The sequence below is a fragment of the Mastacembelus armatus genome, chromosome 10 (genome assembly GCF_900324485.2).
Source record: "Mastacembelus armatus chromosome 10, fMasArm1.2, whole genome shotgun sequence".
Taxonomy (NCBI): domain Eukaryota; kingdom Metazoa; phylum Chordata; class Actinopteri; order Synbranchiformes; family Mastacembelidae; genus Mastacembelus; species Mastacembelus armatus.
In genome coordinates this window covers 2860808-2888535 of record NC_046642.1, presented here as the reverse complement: position 1 = coordinate 2888535, position 27728 = coordinate 2860808, and the positions used below count along the sequence as shown (strand labels likewise).

General features: G+C 44.5%; 2 protein-coding genes across 9 annotated transcripts; one reads left to right on the top strand and one right to left on the bottom strand.

Annotated features, from left to right (window-relative positions):
• matr3l1.2 (matrin 3-like 1.2) lies at window positions 1-12200 on the top strand. 6 transcript variants are annotated; one of them, XM_026329654.1, is made up of 23 exons: window positions 1-46; window positions 1307-1378; window positions 1596-2565; window positions 4225-4286; window positions 4379-4417; window positions 4713-4810; window positions 4932-4978; window positions 5269-5385; window positions 5497-5622; window positions 5707-5883; window positions 6026-6150; window positions 6955-7348; window positions 7429-7638; window positions 7810-7906; window positions 8061-8077; window positions 8222-8344; window positions 8582-8710; window positions 9275-9403; window positions 9486-9616; window positions 9832-10060; window positions 10373-10565; window positions 10686-10801; window positions 11337-12200. In XM_026329654.1, the coding sequence occupies exons 3-23, from the start codon at window positions 1795-1797 to the stop codon at window positions 11394-11396; spliced, it is 3390 nt and encodes a 1129-aa protein (XP_026185439.1). In that variant the 5' UTR covers window positions 1-46; window positions 1307-1378; window positions 1596-1794; the 3' UTR covers window positions 11397-12200. The 6 variants fall into 6 exon arrangements, with proteins under 6 accessions (XP_026185439.1, XP_026185435.1, XP_026185436.1 ...); XM_026329653.1 differs by having other exon boundaries at window positions 23-46; window positions 1593-2565; XM_026329650.1 differs by lacking the exon at window positions 1307-1378 and having other exon boundaries at window positions 1552-2565.
• On the bottom strand, window positions 11518-23199 carry LOC113144010 (zinc finger protein 638-like). 3 transcript variants are annotated; one of them, XM_026329647.1, is made up of 23 exons: window positions 23045-23199; window positions 20546-21564; window positions 20293-20354; window positions 20068-20106; window positions 19464-19540; window positions 19352-19383; window positions 19137-19259; window positions 18749-18874; window positions 18465-18581; window positions 18241-18365; window positions 17291-18156; window positions 16565-16637; window positions 16054-16208; window positions 15862-15971; window positions 15528-15606; window positions 15410-15435; window positions 15208-15336; window positions 14939-15069; window positions 13347-14853; window positions 12956-13040; window positions 12583-12704; window positions 12388-12422; window positions 11518-11620 (listed from the first exon to the last, which is right to left on the bottom strand). In XM_026329647.1, the coding sequence occupies exons 2-22, from the start codon at window positions 21524-21526 to the stop codon at window positions 12390-12392; spliced, it is 4998 nt and encodes a 1665-aa protein (XP_026185432.1). In that variant the 5' UTR covers window positions 21527-21564; window positions 23045-23199; the 3' UTR covers window positions 11518-11620; window positions 12388-12389. The 3 variants fall into 3 exon arrangements, with proteins under 3 accessions (XP_026185432.1, XP_026185434.1, XP_026185433.1); XM_026329649.1 differs by lacking the exon at window positions 23045-23199 and having other exon boundaries at window positions 17291-17610; window positions 17656-18156; window positions 20546-23036; XM_026329648.1 differs by lacking the exon at window positions 23045-23199 and having other exon boundaries at window positions 15528-15603; window positions 20546-23036.
• Between the last annotated feature and the right edge of the window lie 4529 nt (window positions 23200-27728).

The window sequence follows — 27728 nt, the reverse complement described above, 5'->3', positions numbered from 1 at the left end:
CGCTTTGGTACCTAGCTGATAGCTGCGCACTCGGACAAAAGGCAAGGTAGGAGTGTTTACAGCCGCAAATATAAGGTATTTTCTAAACATTAGCTGATAGAACACAGCGTAATGTACAGTTTGCATATTGCAGCATTGAAACAATGAGATTATACACTGATTTAGCGAATGAGTGATCCAGCTTGTTAAAGAGACACGATGCATGCTAATCGCGTTAACGTTAGCACAGTTAGCTTAGGCTGCTAGCACGCAGCCCGGTCTCCAGCTGAACGTAAATTATTTACTATTATTGGCTTTTTTAGTTGGTTCCGTTAGCCCAAAGCACCGGCAAATCGAAATGAACACGACATGAGTCTCACCGCCGAGCTTAGAAAGAGCAAGTCGGTGTTAACGTTGAGTTAACCCAGGTAGCTTCGCTGCTAGCACAGTTAGCTTCACTGCTAGCCCAGCCTAGGCCACACGTGTTTTTGTGTTTGATTCAAAACAGATCAGGTTCGTGTTACTCATATATTGTCAGCACTGAGAAAAGTCTTAAACTAACTGGTTTAAGGTGAAGAGGTTTTATATTTCATCTGCTAAGGCCTGAAATATTTCCTGCAGTCAGATTCTGTTTGTCTGCAGAAACATCTCCCAGACCTGTGATGTTTACGATATATTCATTTCATACCTTAAATAAGCAGAAGTTTTCTTTTAGTTGGTTCAAATATTCATCCGTTTGTTTTATATTACTTATCCAGGTCCAGCTTGTGTTGAATGAATAATTAGCTAAAATATTGTCAGGAATTACTGAGAGATTAAATGACACCTGTATTTTATCTGGTAACTATTGCTTCTGTATAAAAACCACCGGGCATTTTACCTGATTAAACTATGTTGCATTATAGTATTGTATAGTATATAGTATTGTGGCCCCTCCATGTGTAAGTAGACAGCTTATTTAACATAAGGTCCCTGGATAGAAACAAAATCTAGTGCAAAAGACAGTCCAGTAACTGAGTAAAGACTGCAACATGTAGATTATATATATATATATATGGTCTACCAGAGACTACTTCTCAACCTTGGTCCATGGGGATTAGTGACTGTAAAGTGGTTATGTCCTGTTGAAATAGGTACGTTTCTGGGAGGAATATGTGCTTTTGAACTGGAATAGTTCCATCCATTTGGGAGGATCGTTCTTTGTAATTGAACAGTTTTTTTTTTTTCTTCAAATCTTTATCAAAGTGACTGTCAGCTGTAAACAGTGATTCATATAGAGACTTGTTATTAATAGTTACAGCTCATATTTTTGCATTGATATCCTTAGTTTCTCTTTTTCCACTGAGGATGTTTTCATCACACTGTCTACATGAGTCCATTTTCTTCCTCCTTGTTTGAGGTGAATTTAAAACTTTAAATCCCTTTCTGTCTCCTTTCCTAGCCTTCTTTAATTGCCTCTTAGTAATCACAGCATACTCTCAACTCAGGGGACTGTTAAAGAATCACAGTCGTTTTCTTCCATTTACATGCTTCTGTGGCTCAGTGCCTTTCCTCTGGCTTCTGTTTTCTTAGTGGAGGCAGCGTTTGAAGAATGTCTCTACCTTGTGTTTCAGCAGAGATAAGATATTCTGCAGAGGAGAAGAGGAGTTCCCCTTCGCTTTGCCCAAGGTTGCTCTTTGCATAAGACAATAAGTGACATTAACTGACCCTAAAATCCTTAAAACATAGACACTTGTCACTACCTGCTTCATTCTTTGTCTTGACGCACCTGTATTGAAACGTTTGAAGCCGCAGAGCAGCTCCGTTTGTGACGTCATGTCTCAGAAGTCACAGTCAGACAGCAGTCAGAAACACTTCACTGTGGGTCGGGGACTCCTGGCCGCTGCAGAGACCTTGAACTTCAGCATGAACGAACAGCGATCCAACCGCCAGATGGGGGGCATGGCCTCAGGTGTGGGGGTAGGCGATGGTAGTGTGGAGGGCCAGGACGGCAGCTCCCAGATGTCCCGGCGTGGCGGCGGCAGCAATCTTGGCAGCACCATGAAGCTTTTTGCTAGTTTGGGGCTGTCGCCCTCTGACCTGGACGCTCTGGCTGAAATTCCTGAGGAGGACATCAGCGTGGAGACGCTGCCTCACATCCTCATGCAGCTCAAGAACCGCAAGGGGGATACAGGAGAGCGGCGGGTGGCATCCTCTGATGCTGCGTATCGAGGAGGAAGGGACAGCTGGGATGATGTGCACATGGGGAGGATGGGCGGTCCTTCTCTAGGTCAGGGGTCAGCCCGGGCCCAACCCTCTGCAGACTTTGGGTACAGTTCTCTGCAGGATGTCTCCTCCAGCCGGGGCTACAGTTTAAATTACAGCAGCGGTGGTGGGGGTGGGAGCAGAGAGAGGCCATATTCTGAGCTTTCCCACCACGGTTCCTACGGTGGGCTTGGCATGGGGCCGCCATCGTCCGACTCCGTTTTCATGCAGAGGAGAATGGGCTCCCCATCAAACGGAAAAATCCAAGACTTCTTAGGAGTCATGCCCCCCATGTTCCCCCATGTGTGCTCTCTTTGTGACTTTGACGTTCATTCCACCATGGTGAGTACTGTCCAGACTCCTTCCTCTTCTCCTCTCGGACTAGCTTTAAATGTTCTGGCAGCAGCAGACAGGTGGTAATCATGTCTTCCTGTTTTCCAGTGACTGCAAGGCCAGTTTGCCTCATGTAATGTCCTTGTTTTGTATCACCTTACAGCATGTACTGTATTTTCTTACACTGATACTTAAGGCTGTCCAACTTAAAACAGTCAAATTTGGGGCTTTTCAGTCATCCTCCAGTCAGACATCTTTTTAAAGGAAAAGTCAACCCTGATATTCAGTTCTTGTTCTCTCTTCAGCCAGTACCACAGTCCTGCAGCTAGATAATGTACTCACTTTCAAAAAGTTAAATAGAAAGACACCACTCTAAAATTCAGCTGCATTTTAGTAAAAGTGTGTCCAGTTTTAAATCTGGAGAACTTTACCAGTCCGATCTGTCCTGGACCAATCAACAGGTACTTACATGATGACGACAGTCACTGCCTCGTCAAACACCTGAAGCTCTGTGTCACCTTAAAACCAGGTGATCCAGGCACCTGGTGGGTTTTAATGAGAATTTGAATTGTAGTTTAGTTTCTCGATAGCTGTCATATACACCAATCTGAAACTAGGGATGGGGTTTAACAGCATTTCACTCCATCTAAGTCCAGAATCAAACCCACTTAATAAGTCTCTTCATTGAATCTCTTGTCAAATCCTGGAATTAGTTGATGGGAATGAAGATGTGTTAGTCAGTGAACCCATCCTGTTTTCTGTCCCTCAGTTCAGACTAGTCCATGGACACTTGAGTTGAAGGGTTTTCTCATGTCCCCTGTCCTCAGTTGTTGTGCTCCTCATTCATTCATTCATTCATTCATTCATTCATTCATTCATTCATTCATTCATTCATTCATTCATTCATTCTTTCTTTCTTTCTGTCAGTCAGTGTCAGCTCAGTCGGTCTGTGCTGAAGCCGAGCTGCTTGTTGCTGCTGCAGGGCCCACAGGACACGGTGGAGCAGCAGCGGGAGGCCGAGGTTGAGCTCTGGTCCTTCCCAGCTGATCAGCAGTAACAGCAGCTCGGACTCTGACCCGGTGGACTCTACACACTCCACTTGTTGTTAACACTCCCACACTCATATTACCTGTAGCTCACTTTGCTGAGGTTACTCCACATTTAACTTGAGTTAGCTTGTGCTGTACACCCCAGTTTATTTTTGCTTTGGGGTATCTGTCAGAAAGCGGCTAAGGAAACGATGTAAAGATTTGATAAGGGGTTCATTGGCTGCAGAGCTTAACTAGTTTCTGTACTTTACTAACTTGGAACTCAACATCAGACCCCATCCCTAGAAATAAAATACAATCGGCTGACAGGGACATTTCACATTCATTTAGGTGGTAAAAACAGAACTGGTTCTCTCACAACCAGAAACTTCTTCACTTGACTGTTTCTGCGTCGAGCCCCTGAGATCACTGACTGCAGAGTTTGAAATGTTTCTGATATTACTCATTCAGTCCTGTGAACTTGGTTGTTGAGGACAATGTGGACTCAAAGATGTTAAGACCCACTGCTCATTGAATAGACCTCTAAATGTGTAATATTTGTATAAACTACCTGTTGAACTTAGTGACAGGTGCAGAATCAGCTTGTTGAGCATCAGTAATTCTCTGTTTGTGTTTGTAGGAGTGGAACCAGCACGTTAATGGACTTCGACATGCTGAAAACCGACGGCTGCTCCTTGACATGTGAGTCATTGTGATGCATGTCGACACGGGTTAAATGTCACAGTACTGCACCTCATAGGTTTCTAATGCTGCTCATGTCTTGTTGTGTGCAGGTACCCGGAGTGGGACCCTGGTATGGCCTCAGGCAGAGGGTAAGAGGCACACATACAAAAGCTTTTTCCATGGAGCCTGGTTGAGGTGGAATCTGACCAGAATGGGTTTGGTCAGATTGAACAAATATTGTCCATGTAACAGCAGCTGAACACCTGAAGTAAAACACACTGGTGTCGTATTAGCAGGCCTCACACAGTTTTACTATCTTTTTGGTATTTTTGTCGAAAAAGGATTTTAACATTTTAAGTCTTGTATTTGGCCACAAATGTCCAAGAAGCTTTGTCTTTGAGGTTTGATTTGTGAGAGACTCACACCTGATTCTTGTTGTTGCAGTGGGAGTCTTCTGGAGGCCCCCAATCTGTCTGCAGGACTGCTGGGACCTGCCCCCATATCTTCAGCTCAGACGTCAGGAGGGATGTCGTCCAGCTGGGGTAAGAGCCTGCACCCTGATGGTGTTGTTGGTGGATCTGTGTAGAGGATGAGGAGCAGATAAATATGAAGCAAAGGCTCACGAAACCCTGTGGTGTTAACATTCATGTGTTTGTGTGTCAGGAGGAGGTCCTGGTCTGTCTGGAAACAACCAGCCTGGACTGAATAAGGTCAGTTTGTGCTCTTCTACCACTGTTATTAACCCAGTTATTGCTAATTATGTTTCAGATTCACACACACACACACACCATCTGTCAGTCAACATGTTTGCTCACAGCTTCCAGCAAATGGTGGATTAGATTAGAAAGCAGCCCCTCAACCAACTAGAGTATAATCCTCAACTGTAATTTCAAACCACACACCTTTAGCTCGTAGTGTAAGAAAGAAACAGAACTATGTACGTTGGAGCATTAAGCTGTATTTTGTATTAAAGTTCAAACTGAAGTGTTGTTTGTCTCAGCTGAGGAGCAGAGTGGTAGTGGTGAAGTACGACAGGAAGCCTCTCAGCAACAAGACGTTGTTCGCCTTCACTGAGCCGTTCGGCTGCCTGAGGGAGCACCTGGTCCTTAAGAACAAGGTACACGTCCTCTACAGCTGAGCACCAGCCCCCCTTTGTCACGACCAAGCAAGTATTGTGTTGACTCTGTGCTCTCCCATAATGAACAGACTCTGTGTTTACCTCCGTCAGGCGTTCCTGGAGATGAACAGTCACGAGGAGGCTTTGGACATGGTCAACTACTATGACCAGCATCCAGCATCTCTGTACGGCAAGCCCATCAACTTCTACCTGTCCAAGAGGCTGATGGTCATCGAGGTAAGGGTCTCACAGCAGACTGTTGGAGCCAGGCATAAGAAATCAGAGTACCACTCTCGACCGTTTTCTCCGTTTGGCCTTTAGAAGGACGAGCGGGCGTCGGACAGGCCGATGGACAGACCTACCAGGGACGTCAAAGGTTACGGCAGTCAGGTGGTTTTTTTCTCCAACCTGCCCAGAGAGGAAGAAAAGAAGAGGGAGCTGCTGACCATCGCTGAACGCTTTGGCACTGTGGAGAAACACCTCTTCTTAACAGACCAGGTAAACGGACAGTGTTCTTTCCAAAATCGCAGCTGACAGAGAATCATGAGCACCTTGAAATCCTGTGACAACCAGGAGCGCTCAGAGAGGTCTGGGTGTTTTCATGAGCTGTGGCTGAATCTGTCTGTGTCTCTGTGTCCAGGCGTTTGTCCAGCTGGGAAACTCGAAGGACGCAGAGATGTTGGTGAAGTATTACAGCATGAACCCACTCACCATCAAAGGAAGACTGATCCGCCTCAACATCTGCACCAAGTACAAGACCCTGAAGTGAGTACAGAGACACACACAGCCCAGACACCTGTATTCACCAGGTCATCAGCACCTGAGGGTGTAACAGGGGCTGCAGGACTGACAGTTGTCTGAATATAAAAGTGGGAACAGTTGCTGCACTGGACTCCCACTGCCAGAACCACCACCCAGAGCTGTGACTTTTAAAATCGTTGATTAATCGTTGACTAGTTCACGTGTCAAACAATGAATTTATTTATACGTTTCCATAATTTCCTGCGAAACTGGCAAAATCACTGTTTGACTCAGAGCAACTTGTGGTTCAGTCAAAAGAAACAAGGGCCCTGTACTTTTCCTTTATCCCAGGGTGTGTGTCCAGGCATCGATCTGTCCGTTGCACGTGGAGCTGCGGTGGATTCCCTGTGCACTGTCGTCACAGCATGTTTCAGCTCTGAGGACTCAGATTTAAGAACAATAAACAATGAACTTTAAACTGGACCACCAGGCCGAGTGTAGACAAGTAGGACAGAAGTGTTTTCTAAAGTTCATACTGGTCCCTCGTTATAAGTCAGATCTGAAGACAACACTGACAGGGTGTCTGTGATCAGGAGTGTTTGGCCTTTATTTATCTCACAGCAGACAAACGGTGTCAGACGTCACTGATTTGAGGTTAAAAACTTTAAATCAGCCAGTTTCCCTGGGGGGTAGCTGGAGTTCAGCAGATCTGCTGCAGGCAGCACTGGGTTTAAAGGGAGAAGTGATTTTGTAGATTGAAGCTTTGTGTTTACACTTGGATTCAGATCTAGTCCAGTATTTGAAGTCATATTTCTGCCTATGTTTCAGTGTCAACCGGAGACAGGGGGGGTCCGCTGGAGATGGCCGAAACCAGAGGAACAGTGGAGTGAATGCCGCCGCCGCCGCCTCCGCCGTCTCGTCCTCCAGCTCTGGAACCAGGACCACCTCCAGCTCCAGGACGTCCTTGTCCAAAACATCATCCGGCTCCAGGAACAGAGAGGACAAGAAGGAAGACGACAACAAAGCGAAACCTGAGGAGAAAACTGCAGAGGGGGAGGAGGTGTCCAGAGAGATGGAAGGAGAAGATGGAAGAGAGGGAGAGGAGGAGGAGGTGGGGGAGCAACAGGTCACCGATGGAGATGCAGAAGGGGAGGAGGCAGAGAGAGCAGAGTTTGTGAAGGAGATAGTGGAGGAGTCTGAAGAAGCCAAACAGGAGGAGGAGGTGAGGACACACTGAGCAGAAACAAAAACACGGAGGAACCGACTGTAAATGATTTTCTCAATCGGATGAAATGTTTGCAGGTTTGTGGCGTTGATGACGATGTCACTGATGATGCACCTGAACATGTGGGAGGGGCTGAAGGCGAGGCCCAGAAGGGGGTGGAGTCGGACGGACACGCCGCGCTGAAAGAAACCGAAGCTACACCCGAGGAACACGAGAACAAAGAGGAAGCCAATGCAGAAGCTGGAGAGAGTTCGGAGGCGGTGGAGGATGATGTGCCTGCAGACGTGGTGAGACCTGAGCTCTCATTGGAAAATAACATGACCAGCTCATGACACTGTTCTTAGCTCCTATAGGTCGTGCTACTGCAGGTTTCCCTGACCCAGTGTCACTGCTGGGTTTGGCTTCTGCCTGACCCGTTTACCTGCTGTTTGTGTTTCTGATGATTTCTGTTGTTGCAGTTTGATGAGAACTTCCTGGAGAACATGGAGGACTTCGTGACTCTAGACGAGCTGGCGGAGGACGATGACGAAGCACACGGAGAGTCGGACTCTACCGGTACTTTACTGCAGAATCAGAACTGGAAATTGAACATTGTGTTTCTACATTTTGGATCAGAAAGTCTCACCTTCAGGTTTACGTCATGTTTGGTCATTTTTCTTGATGACTACTGGGTTGAACTAAGGTTATTCTGTTTGTGTTTTCTTTGCAGACAACACGAGGAAAGGGGTTTGTATCCGTCTCTCATTTTCATCATCTGAACTCGTGTTTCCAACGTGGTCTCAAGTGTTAAAACCTCATTAAACTGCACCAAAATAACATCAGCAGTATTAACACATGCATGAACATAGAAACCGGTTGTTGTTCTCTCAGGGGATGAGGGTGGTGAACATCGTCGGTTTCAGACGAGGCTACAACTTCCTGAACGAGCTGCTGGGCCTCGCCAAACCTTTCGGAAAAGTGGTCAAACACCTGGTGCTGGACTTGCGACCTGAGGTATGCCAGGCTCTGTCTAAACCCTGGTGGTTCAGTGGTTCATGTCTAATTCACACATTTGTCCTGTGGAGAAAAAACAAACATGGGGGCTGTGATCTTTCATGTACGAGGGCCAGTTTTCAGAACTCAAGTCTCAAATTCTGTTGGTTCTATTAGAAGCATTGCTGTACTTCAGTTTTAGAGGACACCGGCATTATCTGATCGTGTGTGTGTGTGTGTGTGTGTGTGCGCGCGCAGGCATACCTGCAGTTTGCCACAGAAGAAGAAGCACGAGCCATGGCCAAGTTTTACAACAGTAACGTCACGGCGTCGGTGTGTGGTCGTCCCGTCAGGGTCAGCCACTCCATGACCTACCCCACCATCCAGGTGATCATCGCTGCTTCAGACATGGGTCTCGTAGAATCTGATGCCCTGCTGCAAATGAGGTTGCTCAGTTTTATTTTTACAGCCCAGTCACCAATATGATCTGTACAACGTGCAGCACCTCCTGTCCTTAGACCCTCAGTCTGGATCACGAAAAACAACCCAAAAAACCTTTATCTGAAGAAAATGCAGTCTAACAAACCAAAAGTATGAATGTCTTTAATCCCAGACGTGGGATGTGATTGGTAAAACCAGCTCAGTCTCCAAGCACTGACCGGTCCAGTGTTCAGCCAGGAGCAGGTGGAGACTCAGGCGAGTCATAGTGTTTACAGTCTGTCTACAGTGTAGAAGGTCTGAGACCAGGATCAGAGCTGCGATGCAGGTCAGAGACCAGGATCAGAGCTGCGATGCAGAAGGTTTGAGACCAGGATCAGGGCTGTTTTATCTGGTGTTGACAGATTGTTTTAAAATGCTCTGAATGAAAAGAAACTGCATCGATAACGTGGAATCTTTTATTCTCGCTGTTTGTCCTTCACTCTGACCTTCTTCCTGTTGTGTCTGGTCCAGTGCGGCTCCAGCAGGGTGGTGTACATCGGCCAGATCCCCAGCAGCAAATACTCGGACGAGGCCGTCTTGAAGCTCGCCGAGCCTTTTGGGAAAGTCCGAAAGTATTTCCTGAACCGAATCAAGAGAGAGGTACAGAACTGTGACGGGGCGAGTCCTGAAGGTTGGAGCAGGAACCGTTCTATCACGGTAACTCTGAATTGTTTGTCCTCAGTGCTTCATCGAGATGGAGAAAGCCGAGGACGCGGAGAGGATGGCCGAGGCGTGTAAAGCAAATCCGCCCAAGTTCAACGGGAAGCGGCTGACTGTGTACGTCAGCAGGAAGTACAGGCAGCTGAAACACGGGTGAGTTTCTTCTGAAGTGTCAAGGCAGAAGCTTAAAGGAGCAGTCCGTGAACACTTCTAACGCAGGACGCTTCTGTCGTCCTTTAGCTCGAGAGTGAGACATTTTATTTCCTCAGGCCATGTCGGATGTTTTTGAAGCATTGCAGCAGTTAAACCTCAGTGTGTTCCAGATGAAATGGAAGCAGAAATGCTGCTCTCTCTCTCCTTTTGTTCAGGCATCGATGTCCAAGCGCAGCAAAGAGAGAGAGCAGCAGCACGCCAACAAAGTCCTCCAAACAACCGGAAGAACCTCCAGCCAAGAAACCCAAAGAGGAGCGGGAGGAAGAAGAGGAGGAGAAGGGGAAGGAGGAAGAGGAGAAAAAGGAGGAGAAGGAAGAAGAGGCCAAAGAAGAGGAAGAAAACTCTGCAGAGATTATTTCTGAGGCTTGTGACCAGAACCAAAATGTGAGTGTGACGTACGGTGCGCAATATTTACTGTCCAGGTCCAGAAGCTGCAGAACTTCATTCAGAATCCTGCAGTATCTCAGTAATCCAGTGAGGAGGGTCTGTACATCCATGTGTTCACTGCAAACAGCAGCTGATCAGTCAGTTCTGTTTGTCTGCTTCATGGTTAGATGATGATGATGATTATTATTATTGACACTGTATGTGAGTGAGATGCAGCCACTGAGTGTCTGGTGTATATGGAGACCAGGGAGGTTTCAGACTAAGAGCTGAACATCTGAAATAAATCTGACTGGTCTGTCTCGGCTGCAGGAGGTAAAGCAGCAGCAGCAGGAAGAGGAGGAGGAGGAGGAGGTGGTGAAGCAGGAGGAGCCGGTGGAGCAGGTGGAGGAGATGGAGATGTCGACCAGTGAGAACGGACAGACCGATACGCCCCCTCCTGCTGAAAACAAACCCAGCGTGGCGGCTCTGCCGCTTCCCCCCTACGACCCCAACACCCCCATTGGTGAGTTTTTCTGTGATTCTTTAGAAAATCGAGACATTTCTCCTCCTTCTCTTTGGAAATAAGGTCCAGTTTTGATTCCTGCAGTAAAACCAGATCCTGTTGTGAACTTGTTTTGTGCAGGTGTGGAACATGTGAAAATGGGTTATTACTGCCGCGTCTGCTTCCTCTTCTACTCTAACGAAGACACGGCCAAGAAAAGCCACTGCAGCAGCCAGACGCACTACGACAAGCTGCAGGTGAGACACACACCTGACAGAGCTCCGCCCACATCACACCACACCTTAGAGCTGTCTCAGTGAGCCAAAACTCACATTTATTCTCAGGTACAACTTGCTGTCTGTAATAAACCCCATAAACTTAGAAACCAGAGGGAACAGATGCTGCAGAACTTCATTCAGAATCCTGCAGTTTTTAAGTTTCCTTCAGTATCACAGTGATATTTCTCTCTATGTCCATGTGTCCACTGCAAACAGCAGCTGATTGGCTGATTCTGCTGCTGCTGTTTGCAGAGACCAACAGACTGCTTCATGTTCAAGTCTCAAAGCATTATGGGAACTGTAGTTTCAAACCTAGGCCACGATTTTCTCCAAATGAAAAGACCAAAACTGACAGGCTTTCAATATTAAAACCCTTTAATACTGACAGTGCAACATGGGGGGGGGGAACAAAACATTTTTAAATTAGTGAGGCTCAGAAGGTCATACAGATGTGTATTGTGCACATACAGATGTGAATGACATGGTGTGACTTGATGTTTCCTCATGGTTTCAGAAATATCTGGAGAAAGAACAGAGCAAAGCAGAGAAGAAGAAGGGAAAGAAGACGGTGTAGCCACATTGGAAACTGAAGATGATGAGGGAAGTTGGAGCTTTCATTTTATTTTCAGTTTGTTAGTGCAAGTCCAGTGCAGACCTCACTCTCAGCCTCGTCATCTGCAGGCAGGGCAGAGTTCTGCTCCAGTTAAACCAGTAAGAGATCTTGGACTCCAAGATCTCCAGGGATCCGGGCGGCGAACTGTGTCGTCTGCACTCGGCTTCATGTGACCACTTGGATAGCTGTGGTGTCACAGGGACATTAGGCTCATTAGCAAAGTTACTTTTATAGGTTTGTGTTAACAGTTTATTTGTACAGTGTGGTTTCAGACAGGAAGTGACGTTTCACATTAATATAAAAGTTAGTGTTTTGCTCCAAACACCCATGTTAATCTGCTGGTTTGTCTCGTGGTTTGGAAAGAGACAAAGCTTGTTTTGCCAGAGTACCTTTCAAAACCTGCTTCAGAAGCTTCTACAGTGTGAAAATCTGCAGTGTCCATTTCATGAATGGATTTTCTGATAGCTGATATCAGTTATTGGTTCTGGTTCTGAACTGAATCATAATCTGATCAGGACAGCGGAAGGACACACAGTCGAGAAATAGTTCCAGCAGATTAAACAGTTTTTGTCTGTAAATGAAAAAGCATGTTAGAACTTGTCCTTTAAATCTTTCCATCTTCAGAACAAACACTAAACTTTGTTTTTGGTTTTTATGTTGACTTTGGTTCATTTGTTTTATACAATAAAACCTTTTCTCCCATTTAGTTTTTTGAACGTGATGTTTGCTGAACTGAACGACATTAAAAGACTTTTCAACTGGAAACGCAGTCAAACTTTTTCATTTCAAGCCTGAAAACAGCTGCTGTCCTCAAACTCAACCTCTGATTAAACAACACTTTGTTTACACTTTAGGTCCATGTCAAGCAAGCTGTTATTGCTCAGGCCTTCTGGGTAATGTAGTTTCAAGACTCTAGCTCAGGCCAGTAAAAAACAGTTAAAGGTTTATTTACCTTCAGATCGTCCATGGATCTTTCCCCGTCGTCTCCTGGAACAAAAAGATTTCATTAGAATCAAATTCTCCAGGTTTTTAATTTTATACCAGAAACTGATTTAAGTCTTGAAAACAGTGGATGATGCTGCCTAAACGTGTGAGCTCGTAAAAACATCTGGATTCACAAGGTTCTCTACGTGGCCTGTGCACTCACCTGGTATTTCCTGTAGTGCATCAGGCTGCTGCAGTGCTGCCCTTTGGCTTCGTCCTCGTCGGCGTAGATCAGCTGACACAGGTGGCAGAAGTAACCGACGACTGGCCGAACAAACTCCGTTCCTGCAGACAAACCCAACAAGGTGACAGTGAACGCACCGCTTCTACTGGACAACAACAATCCTGTTTTTACTCTGAGTCCAGTGATCACTGCAGTTTCTATCAAACCGTTCTAAGAGAACTGACACCTTTTCCCCATTAAACCCAGAAGGAACCACCTTTTTCTTCACATTAAGATTTCTAAAAATCTCCTAGGACGGGCTGCTGGTGAAACCACACAAGAAAATGGACTCGGATGAAATTTCTTTTCTTACCAACAGGTTTGGTGGGTTTCTCAGGCTCTACAGTCTCCTCTAAAGGTTCCTCAGAGTCCAGCAGCTGATCTTCAGTACCAGGTTTCTAAGAACAGAACACAGATCAGTAACTGGTCCATCACAACTTCAGTCCACATTATTATACTACAAATGTTTTGTAGGTTTTATTTTTACGCCACTTAAGGAAAAGTTATGTGGATTGTTTTTGTAACTTTCTCTATTTACAATAATAAAAATGATCAGTCAGGTCTCAGGATCAGGGGTCTGTTAACCAGGAAAACACTGAAGTTTACATTTTTTGTCTTGACAAACATCTGGTCCAAAAACACCAGTAAGTGTCTTCAACAGATCTCTGAACCAGAATCAGTTTCACAGGTTTTCAAACTCATACCTCTTCAGTTTGTGGAGGATCTCCAGCAGAATCCGGCTGATCTGGACCCTTCGCTGCTGCTTCAGAAAAAACTTGTGGTTCCTTCCCTGCAGCCTCTGAACTCGTCTCCTCGGTCTCTTCAGCGGATCCTTCCTGCTCGCACATCTCTGCAGTCTCTATCTCCATCGCCTCCTTTTCTGTGTTAACCTCTTTCTTCAGGGTCTTTTCTGGAACCAAGTCCTTCTCAGGAGGCCCTTTTCTTTTTAACTGCCTGTGCTCTAGACTTGATTCTGCGAACGACTCCATCAGTTCAGTTACTGAATTCTTCTCAGTTTTTCTGGCCACTGACTCATCTTCACTTCCATCCCCAACCGCCTTGTTATCAGGAGCTGTGTTTGGGGATGTTTCTGACGTGGTTTCGGAGACTGAGTCCTTTTCTGGGGTCTTTTTGTCAGACGCAGGATTTTTACAGACAGAATTGTTCTCTAGATTTGTTTGAGCAGCTTCCTCTTTCTCTGGTGAATTTCTGGCACCTGATTCCTCCTCTGACAAATCTTTCAGACCCCTGTCTTGAGTCTGTTTTCCTGTGGAGTCCTCTTCAGTCTTTCTGAGGACTGACTCATCCTCAGGAGTTCCTTCCCAAACCAGCTCTTTATCTGATGTCGTCTTCTCCAATGTGGCTTTCGAGACCGACTCCTCCTCTGGGGTCTTTTTGTCTGATGACTGCTCTGGAGATTTTCTGGACCCAGAACTTTTACAGGTAGACTCTGGATTAATGTCTTTCAGGTCTTTATCCCGAGTGTTTTTTCCTGATGTTTCCTTCTCTGCAGACATCATTGATTCTGGGTCTTTCTCTGCAGACTTCCTGGACTCTGGGTCTTTCCCTGTGGATTTTGTGGACTTTGTGTCTTTCTTTGCAGACGTTTTATTGTCAGACTCTTTCTCTGAAGACTTCCCAGACCCCGGGTCTTTGTCTGGAGATTTCCCGGACCCCGGCTTTTTGTCTGGTGACTTCTTGGACCGTGGGTCTTTGTCTGGAGACTTCTCGGACCTCAGGTCTTTCTCTGGAGACTTCTCGGACCTCAGGTCTTTCTCTGGAGACTTCTCGGACCTCAGGTCTTTCTCTGGAGACTTCTCGGACCTCAGGTCTTTCTCTGGAGTCTTCTCGGACCTCAGGTCTTTGTCTGGAGACTTCCCGGACCCCAGGTCTTTGTCTGGAGACTTCTCGGACCCCAGGTCTTTGTCTGGAGACTTCCCGGACCCCAGGTCTTTGTCTGGAGACTTCCCGGACCCCGGCTTTTTGTCTGGTGACTTCTCAGACCTCAAGTCTTTCTCTGGAGACTTCCTGGACTCTGGGTCTTTGTCTGGAGACTTCTCAGAGGATTCCTTCCTCCCCTCTGACTTCCTGCAGGACTCATCTTTGTCTGAGGTTTTGGATTCGTTTCGTGTCTTGCTCCTCCTGCTGCTGCTGCTTCGACTCCGGTGCTCACTCCGCTTCTCTTCATCCGAGTTCAACTGAACCTCCCACCTGCAGGAAAGACACAGGATTCAGGACTACAGGATAGAGTTGCCAGTCGAACAGTAACAATGTGGAGATAGTTGGAGACTCTAACCCGTTGCGGAGTCTGTTGTATCTGTGAGAAATGTGGACGATGAGTTTGGAGCCATTGAAGGTGACGGATTTAAGGGTCAGCTCTCTGACAGCTCGCAGAGCCTCTGAAGAAGTGGACATCTCGATGAAACCCTGAAACACAAAAACAAAATGGTCAGCAGCAGGACGAACTCTTCCTGCTCGCTCTGTCGCTGTTTTTAAATGACACCTTCACAACAGAGACGTCAAACACAAACATGAACACAGAAAGTGAAAGATTCTTTTGCTGACCTCTCGTTTCCGACGAATCAGGAAGTAGCGCACTGCCTTCCCACACCCTCGGACCAGTTTGACAAAGTCAGCGTCGGTGTAGAAACGTTTGGGCAGGTTTCTGAAGTAAACCACTCTGGCAGATGAAGCCTGACAACAAACAACATGTTAAAGCGTCAACAACAAATGAATTGCCGTGTGTCCGTGACTGTTTCTTCCTCACCTTAGGTTCATCTCCGACCTCTTCACCTGCAACAAACAAACCCAGAGGAAACAAACTCAATGTCTAATGTTTGTTTTGACTCGTTTCAGCGCCTTTAAAATGATGAAGTCACATGTACCTTGACTGTCAGACTGGTCTTCTACCAGTTCATCTAGTGTGATGCAGTTCTCCAGGTCCACTGGGAAATCTGACTCCTGCTGGAGGACGGAACACAGGTCAGAGTGGATTCAGGTGAACACATTTTCTTCACTGCTGGGGGAGGCAGGCAGGCAAGTGAGGGCAAGTTGCCACCAGATCTGCCCAATAGCAAACTTCAATTGCAATAGTTGGGTTTCACCACTAGAGGGCAGTCACTGTGCATGTTACACAATAAGTTCAACTCAGTGGAAAAATAAGGCGTCACTGCACAAACGAGGAAAACCCTTCTAAACTGGGAGCTTAACCGCCTCTACCTCTTCGTCCTCCAGCTGAGTCTCCGTCTCCTCAGTTCCTCTGGTGGATCCTTCTTCCTGCTTCTTCATCCCACACTCCTCCTCCTCCTGCAGCTCCTTCCCCTCTTTATCTGAAAACAAAAGTTTAGTTTAGTTTCCATTTGCTCCTTTTCTTTTCAATCATCAATTTCTCCCTCTCCTTTTTATTTCTACCTTCTTCCACAGAGTCTGTTCTCTCTGCTGGATGATTTTGTCCCACAGAAGCATCGCCCTCAGCGTCCAGAGTTTCCAAGTCTTCATCCTCCACATTCTCCCCATCCTCCGCGATCACCTCCATCCCCTCGATGTCGCTCTCGTCTGCGGACGACCTGCAGGTGATCACATTCACAGGTGGACATTTCATCCTTTCAGAGGAACGAGTGCAGTTTAAGTCAACGACATGAAGAAAATTATGTTGGTGTTCATTATGAATAAAATACTTTGAACTGGAGGTTTTGTCTACAGTATAAAGTCTGTGGCAACAGCAGGAGCTCAGGTTCTTAATGTCACCGTAGATCCAGACTCCTGCTGGTGCTGGGCCAGGCTGAAGCTCCTCGTGTTAATACACAACAACACAGTTTGATGGAGGCGAGACTCCAGTATCTTTATACTCTCATGTCAGTGTGTTTTTTGTGCAGCAGCTTTGAATTCGTTGTGTTTACAGGCTTCAAAAACTGACACTCACTCTGCTGCTTTCTCCGCGGCCTCAGGTTTGTCTCGGACAGGAGCCGGTTCAGCGGTAGTCTTGGACTCGGTGTCTGTGGACAGAACATAATTATCAGTTTTTAACGATGACATTTAATTTCAGCTCAAATGTGAGAACCTGCTGTGAACTGACGATGATTCCAACCAGGGCCTGCACTGCCTCGGGAATTAACCAAAAACTTCACAAACACACACACACACACACACACATCACAGCGGAAGAAAATGCGACTCTTAAAAGAGAACAACAATAAGAATATAAAATATCCTTCAGTGGCAGCTTAAAACAATCTACAAACAAGACATTTGCATTCATGAAAATTCATGGAACTAACTCCCACGGCAGCTGGATAATGTTTGTTCCTGAAGTTTGAATGTGACAGCAAATGAAAATGTTTCACCATCACAAATGATCAATGGTCACTCAAATGGTCTTGAATACATTTTTTATCAGTGTCATCAGAACTTCCTGCTAAAATGTAATAACAAAAATAATATTAATGAACCAAACATCACCTGGATAAGCAGCAGAAAGTGCATGATGGGATTAACCAATTAAAAATCTGGTTTAGTGTGGAGCTCAAACAGAGAAGAGGATTCTGCTGTTGGCAGGTTTATCTGAATGCTCATCCCTACAGCTGACCAGTTTTACCACCGCTGACCTTTTTTTTTTACTGGTATTCTCAGCTGTGTTCTGATTTCTTACCTGATTTCACTGGTATCTCGCTTTTCACAGTTTTTTCAGTTCTCTCTACTTTCTCGGTTTTCTCTGGTTCCTTAGATTTCTCTGGTTTCTCTGGTTCCTTAGATTTCTCTGGTTTCACTGGTTCCTTAGATTTCTCTGGTTTCACTGGTTCCTTAGATTTCTCTGGTTTCACTGGTTCCTTAGATTTCTCTGGTTTCACTGGTTCCTTAGATTTCTCTGGTTTCACTGGTTCCTTAGACTTCTCTGGTTTCACTGGTTCCTTAGACTTCTCTGGTTTCACTGGTTCCTTAGACTTCTCTGGTTTCACTGGTTCCTTAGACTTCTCTGGTTCCTTAGTTTTCTCTGGTTTCACTGGTTCCTTAGATTTCTCTGGTTTCACTGGTTCCTTAGACTTCTCTGGTTTCACTGATTTGTCAGATTCTGCCGTCTTTTCCCCCGACCTGTTCTGCCTTGAGGACCTGCTGCTGGATTTATCTCTGGATGTAGATCTGGTCTTCCTCTCTCTTGTGGACTTTTCTTTGGAGTTAGACCTGGACCTGGACTTAGTCTTTTGCTCTTTGCTGGACTTCTCTTTAGACTTAGTGTTGGACTTAGTTCTGGTCTCCTTGCTGGACTTCTCTTTTGATTTATCTCTGGAGCTGGCTCTGGTCTTTTTCTCTTTGCTGGTCTTTTCTGTGGACCTGGACCTGGTCCTCCTCTCTCTGGTGGATTTCCCGTCCTCTTTCCTCCTGTCCTGCTCTCGGTCTCTGCTGCTGCTCCGCTTCCTCTTGGACTGTGTGGTCTTGTCGCCCGTCTCTCGGCTCAAGCTCCTCGTCCTCTTTGGTGCAGACGTCTCCTCGTCATACCTCTTGGCCGACGCAACCCGCCTGCAGTAAACGTGGAAACAGCAGGAGTATTACCATTGATCAATAATCCCCTAATAAAGATCCAATCAGGTCTGCTGTACTCACATGAGGGTCTTGTATTCTCCAGAGAAGGACACTTTGATAATGTCGTTGTTAATCCTCAGGGTTTTAGAAGAATAATAATCAACCAGCTTCTGAGCATCAGGTGCGTTTTTCATCTCTACAAAAGCCTGAAAAACAAACATCTGAGTCGCACGTGTTCTGCATTTCTTCTCTGCCTACACCAAACATGTCAGACAAACCACTGGACAGACAGGTCCGTGTCTCACCATGGACGGCAGGAACATGGTGTAGAGCGGCGGGCCGAAGCGTTTGATGACGCCGATCAGATCCAACTGGCCGTCCTCTCCCGCTGGAACCGGAGTGAAGCTCACAACCCGAGAGCTCTGCAGACACATCGGAAACAACTGATGAGTCAAGAACTTTGTGTCTTTCCTTAAGTTGTTCTTAAGATCAGAATCTACTGAAACAGGCTGAACTAAGGCCCAAACAGCTGTTCTTCATATGTTTACATATATTTGATGCCAGACTTTCTCTGTCACTCTTTATTCACCTTGAGGAAGTTGAAGGTGTTGGAGATGCTGAACTCAATATTTTCTCCGTTCACAGTTGGGGGATAGTTCACGTGGAACTTCACCAAGTCCTTCGCCTGGTCAGTGGAGCCCAGCTCCACAAACGCCTGCAGGATTTACAGCAGATTTTCATCATTTACATGATGTGGGTGAAACAGCTGCTGCTTCTGGTTGTCACTCCAGTTTGTTATACATGACAGTTTTCCTACAGCAGTGCATTTGGTAGAGACAGTCGCAACCAAAGAATTATTTCATGTTGCATCCAAAAATGAGATAAAACTCACAGCTGTAGTGAGTTAAAAAACAACATTACACAGCACAAACAGGTCGTATTTAATTGTGTAAACATGAAAAACCATGTGGACTCACTAAAGAAGGAAACATGAGGATCTTGACAATCTTTCCAAACGGTTCAGTCAGTTTCCTCAGGTATGTCTCATCCACAGACTGAGCCGGAAACTTCACGCACACCACTTTACCTTTCTCCGAAGTCTGAGAGGACAGAACCAGGACAAGTTTGTCAAGAGTCCATAAAGACACAGCAGCACGCAAGAAACATGTCAGACTGATCTAACAGAGTTCACCTTCTTCTGGCGCTTCAAGTTGGGCTGGAGCTCTATTGAAACACAGAAAACAGACATTAGTGGAGCAGTGAGGACACGAACGCTGAGAACAACAATAATAAACAACATTTACTTGGGTTCTGATTGGCTGTCTGAGGCGGCCGGGCGGGTTTCTCTTCATCCTTCCACTTGTCTGATTGGCTGTCGGCCCTTAAGTGACAGAGAGAGTTTATTCAGGACATTGTTCCATCGTACAACACACACATACACACAACAATACACAGACAGAGACATACACACACACACACACACACCATCCAAGCAAAATGCACCGATGAGCCACCACATTACGAACAAACAAAGATTAAAAAGCTGTTTAACGACCAAACTGCCATAGTCGGGGACATGTGAGACGCTACGTGAACAGACTGAACAAGGCTGGTCTTGGTTGGCAGTGGTGTGGTCCTGCGGATTAAACAAGTCCGATACAATGCAGCTGCACCTCACAACTAACCAGACTTAAAGGATCCGCTACAGAGTGCAAGCCTCTGCCTGTCTGAGCTGTTCTGGAGGCACCAACAGCACAACAGGCCGGCGTTTGTAATGTTTTGGCTCATCGGTCTTCGCACACAGGTTTTACAGACAAGAGCAGACACGTGAGATGCCACAGGGCAGTGTAACAGGACGGCAGCACGTTATAGTGCTAGTTAATGGCCACAGTTACGTATCACACTGACCTGCTGACTGTCTCCAAGCGACAGTCCCAGTTAGGAAACCTGGACAAGAAAGACGAGTTATGAAACCAGATCTGAAGAAGACACTGCCAGTGCAGAGTGTAAAGTGGAGCTCTCTCTCAATCTGTTCTGTCCAAGTCAAACTGTAATATCATATGAACTGATGCTAGGCTGCTTCTTTCTGATGTGCTGGTCACAGTAAGAGCGGCGGCTGTTCTGCTGACTTACCTTTGCAGCAGGCTGAGCTGTCCGTCTGCATGATGGGTGCCATTGATGTGTTTAATCCAAACCTGAAAAACAAAGACAAGTTGTAAGACATCTGTTCCAGTCACTCTGCTCAGTTTCTACCCGACAGCTGCAGCACCTTCCATCCAATGCTCCATCATCACCATCATCATCCCTCTCCAGCAGCTGCATACAGACCCTCCCGCCCCCACCAGACTCTGTAGAGACACTCGAGCAGGACTACTGGGGCACTTACCCTCTCTGACAGCACAGTGATATCACACAGAGAGCACGAGTACGGGAACACCGTCGGACGCGTCCCGTGGAAGTCCCGAGCTTCTTGTTGGGAGGGCATTGAGACGGCTGCGGTGTGTCGCCTGCTGCTCCTGATGGAAGAGGTTTCAGACTCATGGCGCCCACCCCGAGGTTTCAGATGGTGCTCTTCAGCAGGATGAGGTGGAGGAGGTGCTGACCTGTAATCAGCTGGTCCGGGCTCCGAGAAGCGGGATGGACAAGTTATTTTTCCTCGGCCCACTGAGCTGAAAGACAGTTGGTCCTGAGAGGAAACTGGACCGGCGGCTCTGCCTGCCTTACCATACTCAGAGGGCGATCTGTGCTGAAAGTCCACCACTATGTAGCTGGGCGCTGATGAAGACGATGATGATAGAAGGTCCGCTCTGACAGAACTGCTGGCCCTAGTGGTTCCCCAGTGGTCCTGGACCTGCTCAGATGGAAGAGGGCAAGGTGGTACATGGTCCAGTGCGTAGTGACCCAGCTGGCTGTGGAGTTGGTCCCAGTCTCCGGTGGAGGTGCTGACTGGGGGTCGACGAGCAGAGATGGGAGGATAAGAGGAGGATGAGGTGGAGGAGGAAGGAGACGGAGCGCCGGGAGGGAAAGGTTTGATGGTTCCCCTCTTTCCTTTGATCTGTTGCAGGACGTGAGGCAGGGACTCCACGGTGAGGACATCCTCGGGGAGCTCAGCCAGCAGAGCCAGGTCACTGGGCTCCAGACCGCAGCTGTTCAGGATGCTCAGAGCACCATCCTGTGACCACTGAGTCCCCACTGAGCCTCTGGAGGAGGAAGAGGATGGGTAGGATGATGAGAAGGACTCTGGAGGTGGCCTGTAAAAGTCGCGCTCTGGTGAGGTGCGGCAGCGGTCTGCAGAGCTGTACGGTCCAGGTTCAGGTCTGAGGTCGGTGCCAAACGGTGGTCGTCTGAATGGGTAGTTGTGAGACATGATGGGAGGGAGCTGTGGAGAAACGCTTGGGGCGTTTCCTGTAGACAGAAGGTGTCAGGGAAGACAGGAGATGTAAACAATGACCAGACGGTTCGTCCTGAGAGAAAATCATTCAGCTGGAAACATGAGAACATAAAGTCTGAGTGCTGAGGAACACACGCTGTTCAGGTCTCTGAGGGTCTTTACAGAAAACCAGGACAAGTGGTGATGTTTCAAACAGTAAGAAAGAAAAATGACGTTTCAGCTTCAGTTACACACAAAAAAAAAAAAACCAACATGACTTTCCACTACACATTGTAACCAAATCTCTTCCTGAATAAAAAATATTATATAATTGAAATGTCTACAGAGTCGACCACCAGAAACACACCACACCTTTCCTAAAAAGATCAAAAGGCACTAAACAAACAAACAAACAAAAAAAGAAAAGAAGGAGGAGCTGGATTTCCTCTAATCACAGTGAAAAATGAAGAGGGTTCACAAACTCCAGCCCCTCGAGAGGCAGGCTTCCTTTCACTTCGTCCCAGATGTTCCAGCTGTGCAATTCCCTGTCAACATGCAACAGTTTCACCTAAAAGAAAAGTTCTTCATGAGCTGCGTGAACCTCCGGTGCTCTGGGTTTGAAATGTTGAAATGTTTATAAATGTTGAAAATCTCAAAACTGGATACTGCAAAGGAAGTGAAGTCACAGCAGCAGCAGCATCAGGCTGGAATTAGTGTGAAACAAGTGGAAACGGCAAATTGTCACTTTTTAAAAGCTGGAATTAATTTTTAGCATTTTGCTTGAAAAATAGTTGAATTTTCTACATGTCGCTGAATCTTTTCTGTGACAAACGTCACATGAATAGTGAGAGATCTGGATTGAAGTTATTGATCAGCTGCCTCGGTCCCTTCTGCTCCTACAGAAGCTTCGTGTTGCAGAGTAGTAACAATTTATCGATTAAACAAAAAACTAATCAGCAAATATTTGGATAGCTGATCTTTTTCGATTTGTATCACTTTCATTTTTGCACAAGACAAACTAAAGACGACATGAAACAATCGGCAGATTGATCAACAATGAAAATGATCGATAATAATTGATCTGATTGTAACACAAAGCCCCGGAGCCGACGAGGAGACCTGGGGGTTTCCTGGGGCTAAAAGAAAAACGGGGACAGGTGAAGTCTCGGTCGGGCTGCTCCTCCAGAGTAAGGGACACTATTAAGGCACCAAAACATTTACAGCAAAGTCCAGATTATCACAGACAGACCGACGTTAAAATACGATTATTTCTGTAACGCAGCCGCTGCACAAACGCAAACCAACACACAGAATCACCTGAAACGTAAAAACACATTAACGGCACACAAAATAAACAACAACGCATTAAAACAAAAACATTGAAACAGACTAACAAATAGCATTTTATGCGTTTTAAATATTAAAATGGTGAAAATGTCTATTAGGCTTCGGCTGACTACACTAGCTAACAACATTAGCTGGCGGCTAATACCGGACAGAAACGTGTATTCTTACCTTAAAATAAACTCTTTAAAACACAGGACCGCTCGCTAAAACAACAAGAACAAGTTCACAAAATCAGATATCGCTATTAAAGAAGATAAATAGATTAAAACGGGGGAAATGGCGACAGGCTAAATGGCTGCAGCCCCGGTCCCGTCTGTATGTCACTAAAAACAGATCAAACAGCGCCACCTGCTGGCGAGGAGGCTGCAGCGCTCACATCCAAACACGGACTCATCTAAATGAAATAAAAAGAAAATAAATTGTAATTTGTAATTTATATTGTTTATTATAATTAATTCAGCCGTGACAGTGTTTAGTCTTAAGATACCAGCAAGGCCATAAATCAGGTATTAGTAAATCAATCTGACATTTAAAGTTAAAAAATGTTTATATAAGCTGCAAATTTAAGATAAAATGTAATATTCTTTTAAATTTGTTTTATTTTGACTGTTAAAATTATATCATATACTATTTTATGTAGCTATAATAAAATGAAAATCTAATTTATATGTTATATATTTTAAACCTCAGTTTTTCCTGTTTTGTTTCATAATGTGCTGACGTATTTCTTTAAAACAGAATCAAATAAAATATATATCTTGAATTTGTAAATTAAATAAAAAATCTACAGCTTCCAGTAGCATCATATGGACTTCATCAGAAGACTTAATTTTAATTTTTATGATTTTCTTCTTGTGCATGTTGGTTTAAGAGTTGACACTGAAACATTAAATATGATTAACCATAGATAAAATGATAAAAGATAAAACAGCAAAAATAAGAGGTTGTGCTCCATTACTATAAGAAACTATTTAGTTCCAAATACAAAGAAAATGTATGCAAATATAAACAATGAAAGAAAAATCCACACTTCCTGGGTTTAAACAACTGTATTACTTTCTCATGAAATAACAGTACACAGTAGTAGTAGTATAGAAGTGTGGTTATAATATTTACCATGAAGTCCAGCAGGTGGAGCCACAGACCACAGGGAAACACTGACTTTCCAGTTCGTAGAGACAAAAATCTGAAAATAAGGTCAATAATAATGTTTGACACAAAAATGTTCAATAAAAAATATCAACTGATTCATTATGAGTTTGTCAGATCCATAAACATTTCATGTAAAATTAATTTTACAGCCTGTTCAGGTCTAAATTTGATTCTAATGAATTTAATATAACAGCAGATGTTTAATGTTTAATATGAGCAACAAGAGAATTTGTAAAATTTCATAATTTAAATAAATTACTAAATATTCCCCAAATAAAAAATAAGCCGAAAGAATTCAGGTCAAACACGGGGAATCATCTATTAACAGAATGCACAATCAATCAATCAATATTTGCAATATTTTACCAGAGCCAAATAAAAACATGCAGCTCAGAGTAATTTATTTAAACCTGTAAAAAATAGATTTTAAAATGTAAACATTAACTCACAAACAAGAGAAAAAATTATAATTAAAATTAAAATTTCAGTTAGATTCAATAAAATTTCAAAAAGCAAAAAATTCAACAGTATTTCACTTATACCATAAACTAATGAGAAAAAATATAAAACAGTTCAAGATCTTAAAAAATGAAGAATATTAAAAAATAAATATGAAATCTGAGTAAATTACAAAATAAACTATGAAATTACAGTAAAACAGAATTAATGAATTTGAATGAGAAAAACACGAGTGTTACTCCTGTGGAAAACAATTTTTAAAAAATATTTAATATACATTGTCTGAAAATATGAATGTGGTGTAATGAGACCTGTTTTGTAACGTTTAGTCAGTTTCCACATTATATTTTACTGAGCCAATGCAGCCGAACAACTGTACTGTATGTACCACGAGAACACAAGTACTTCACTAGACGTTCTGTGGTACTTTAGTATATGTTCTGAGGTACTTCAGTACATGTTCTATGGTACTTTATAGTACATGTTCTGAGGTACTACAGTACATGCTCTGAGGTACTTCAGTACATGTTCTATGGTACTACAGTACATGCTCTGAGGTACTTCAGTACATGTTCCATGTTCTGTGGTACATTTAAATGTACTAAATGTTCCAAAACCTCACTGCAAGTCTCTGAGCAATTTAAAACAGAAACACTGGGTACCAGTACTACAGATCCTGCAGTACAGGTATTTTTGTTATGTAGTTTTTGCTGAGCCCAGAAACCCTCAGATATTTCCTGTCTACACTGAGAATTAACCATAAAAACTCTGTCCATGAACTTTGTGTGACGTGGCCAAACCTGAGTGACTGACTGACACCCAGATCATCAACATTAAAAGTCTGTTGTTAAAACTGTTCATTGCTGGTAAATAATAATAATAATAGTAGGAACACATAAGGTCTATTAATAAAGTGGTGATAATCTAAAAGTCCTGGAAAAGTTCTTCCTGCAGCCCCACGAGTGGAGACAAAAGACAAGTGGACGCAGGGACGAACAGATTCAGTCTGATATGGAATCAGATGCTCGTCCATGCAGTGATTAAAAGTAGTTTCTGTCTTTAATCGGCTGACACGTGTCCAACATGTCATCCTGAGGGGATAATTAAGCTGCTGCTGCTGAGCTGGTGTGAGCCATCTCTAGCAGCATTTCTCAGCAGCCTCAGATTCTCTGAGTCACTTCAGGTGTTTTCAGAGCTGCCCGTGGATGGAGGACTTTCTCTGCTGCTTTCAAGGGGATAACCACCCCAAAATCTGGCTTTTCTACTTTGCCCTGCACTGACTGCATCCTCGAAACTTCCCTCCCTGATCATACTCAGACTCCACACTCACAGATGAGAAATGGATGTTTCTGCATTATGTATGGATGTTTTGTTGGGACGATGTTCATCCGAGCACTTTCCAAACCGGATGAGCTCCTCCTCTATGTTTCTGCCCCATTTCCCTCCACTCCTCCCTTCTTTCTGGATATACATCTGCAGCAGCATTAATGTTTAAAAGAAGTGTTTTGTCTGACTGCAGATTGTTTTGTCATTAAAATGAAATTGCAGCTCACATCAGTCATGTCTCCCTCTGAAAGACAACAACGCTAAGTGAAATTACAGTAAAATATTCATCAGTGAAGTTAATTTATATTTATGCAACACTTTTCATACAACAGCTCAATCTAAAGTGGTTTCTAAGCCTGAATCACAACAGTTCAGTCATAAAACGAGAATCACACCACGGGCCTCTGACGTCTGCGACACTTAAAATCCATCTGCTGCTGATGAGACACAAACTGCACTGACCTCGTGATTTTCTCAACTTGTGTTTCCATTTGATGAAGTGGAAGTGTGTCTGTCTCTGGTGGTGCATATGACTTTTACTGTTTTATTTCAGTATTTATTTATTTGTAATTGTTTATAATGTACATTTACTTTTTAAAAACTTTTTTAGTCCTAACTACAGATGCTTGTACTTCCAATGACTCTTCAGTTTCTCTGCACAGGATCAATAAATCTGAACCTGTCTTTGAGAAATAGACCAAAACATCTCATAACAAACCTTTAAAATATTTAACATATCTCCACATTCTGTGCACACAGCCCTAACCAGCAACTCTTTACCTAAATCTACAAACTCAAGACTGATGGATTTAATATTAAATAATGATGTTAGAGTGTTTGCTCTGTTAAAGATGAAATTGAGCTTTTTAATCCTCTAAAGTTTAGTCATCATTAATGAAAAAGCATCATTCTCTGGTGAACTGTTGGTGGACTCCTAAATAATTATTTATCCTGAGGTCAAAGGTCAGTGCAGCCTCCAAAGATCATTTCCATTTCACTGCACATTTTGTACGAAGAATAAGACTTTTACTTGCATGTTGTTTATTTGACAAAGCTCACAACATGTTTCACTTCTTCTTTAGAGCTTAAAGTTTGTGACCACATCGTAAAATATCATCTAGTGTTTGAGCAGAGTCTCGGCTCACCTTCACAGCTTCATGTCTGTGCAGTGTCGAACAGCTCGATGTTTTGTTTTTACCTCTATGTGCAAAGTCAATCATCAGAACAGGAGCTTCGGTCCCGTCTTCAAACTACTGTGAAAACAGCTCAGCATCATCCTGTCTGCACCAACAGCACGCTGTCCCGCAGGACTGCAGACGCCAAACAGTACGAGAGCCTAAGAGGGACAAACCAGACTTCTGAATTACCAATGAGGACATGCCTTATATGCATACTGCACAGGGGTACATTGCAAACTGGATATACTGATACCTGTAAAAAACTTTAAACATCACTTTGTAGAAAAAAAGATGAATTTTGTGATGACAGGAGCTTTAGTGATAGGATCCATCGCACAGAAGTAGCAGCAGGGAGGTGGGCTGACAGTGAAACATTGTTTTTTGGTCAAACTTTCCCAGAAACAAAGAAAATAATAAAAAGCAGTAACAGGCGAGTTTCCCCCATGCACAGTCTGTGATGTAATATTGATGACCCTCCTCGTCTCCCGACAATCTCCGTTTGGTCGTCTCATGTTTTATCAAATATTCATGAAGTTCTGTGTCCCCTCGCCCTCCTCCCTTAGATCCCATAATGCATCTGTAATGTTCTGTCAGGTGAGGCATGATGGGAGAGGTGATGATGGAGTGAGGCTCCTGTAGGGAGGCTGTAATTTCTGATCACAGGCAGTCTTTTTCTGTCTCTTCTTCTCTGTTTTAAAATTAAAAGTTTTTGTTTGTGTGAAACTGACAGAATCCCA

Coding starts and splice junctions, on each gene's coding strand:
- LOC113144010 (XM_026329647.1), bottom strand. CDS start 21,526: ATGTCTCACAACTACCCATTCAGACGACCACCGTTTGGCACCGACCTC. Junction 20,107..20,292: donor CAGCTCAGCCTGCTGCAAAG/GTAAGTCAGCAG, acceptor TTTCTTGTCCAG/GTTTCCTAACTGGGACTGTC. Junction 13,041..13,346: donor ATCCTCCACAAACTGAAGAG/GTATGAGTTTGA, acceptor TTCTGTTCTTAG/AAACCTGGTACTGAAGATCA.
- matr3l1.2 (XM_026329650.1), top strand. CDS start 1,795: ATGTCTCAGAAGTCACAGTCAGACAGCAGTCAGAAACACTTCACTGTG. Junction 5,386..5,496: donor ACCTGGTCCTTAAGAACAAG/GTACACGTCCTC, acceptor TACCTCCGTCAG/GCGTTCCTGGAGATGAACAG. Junction 9,617..9,831: donor TACAGGCAGCTGAAACACGG/GTGAGTTTCTTC, acceptor CCTTTTGTTCAG/GCATCGATGTCCAAGCGCAG.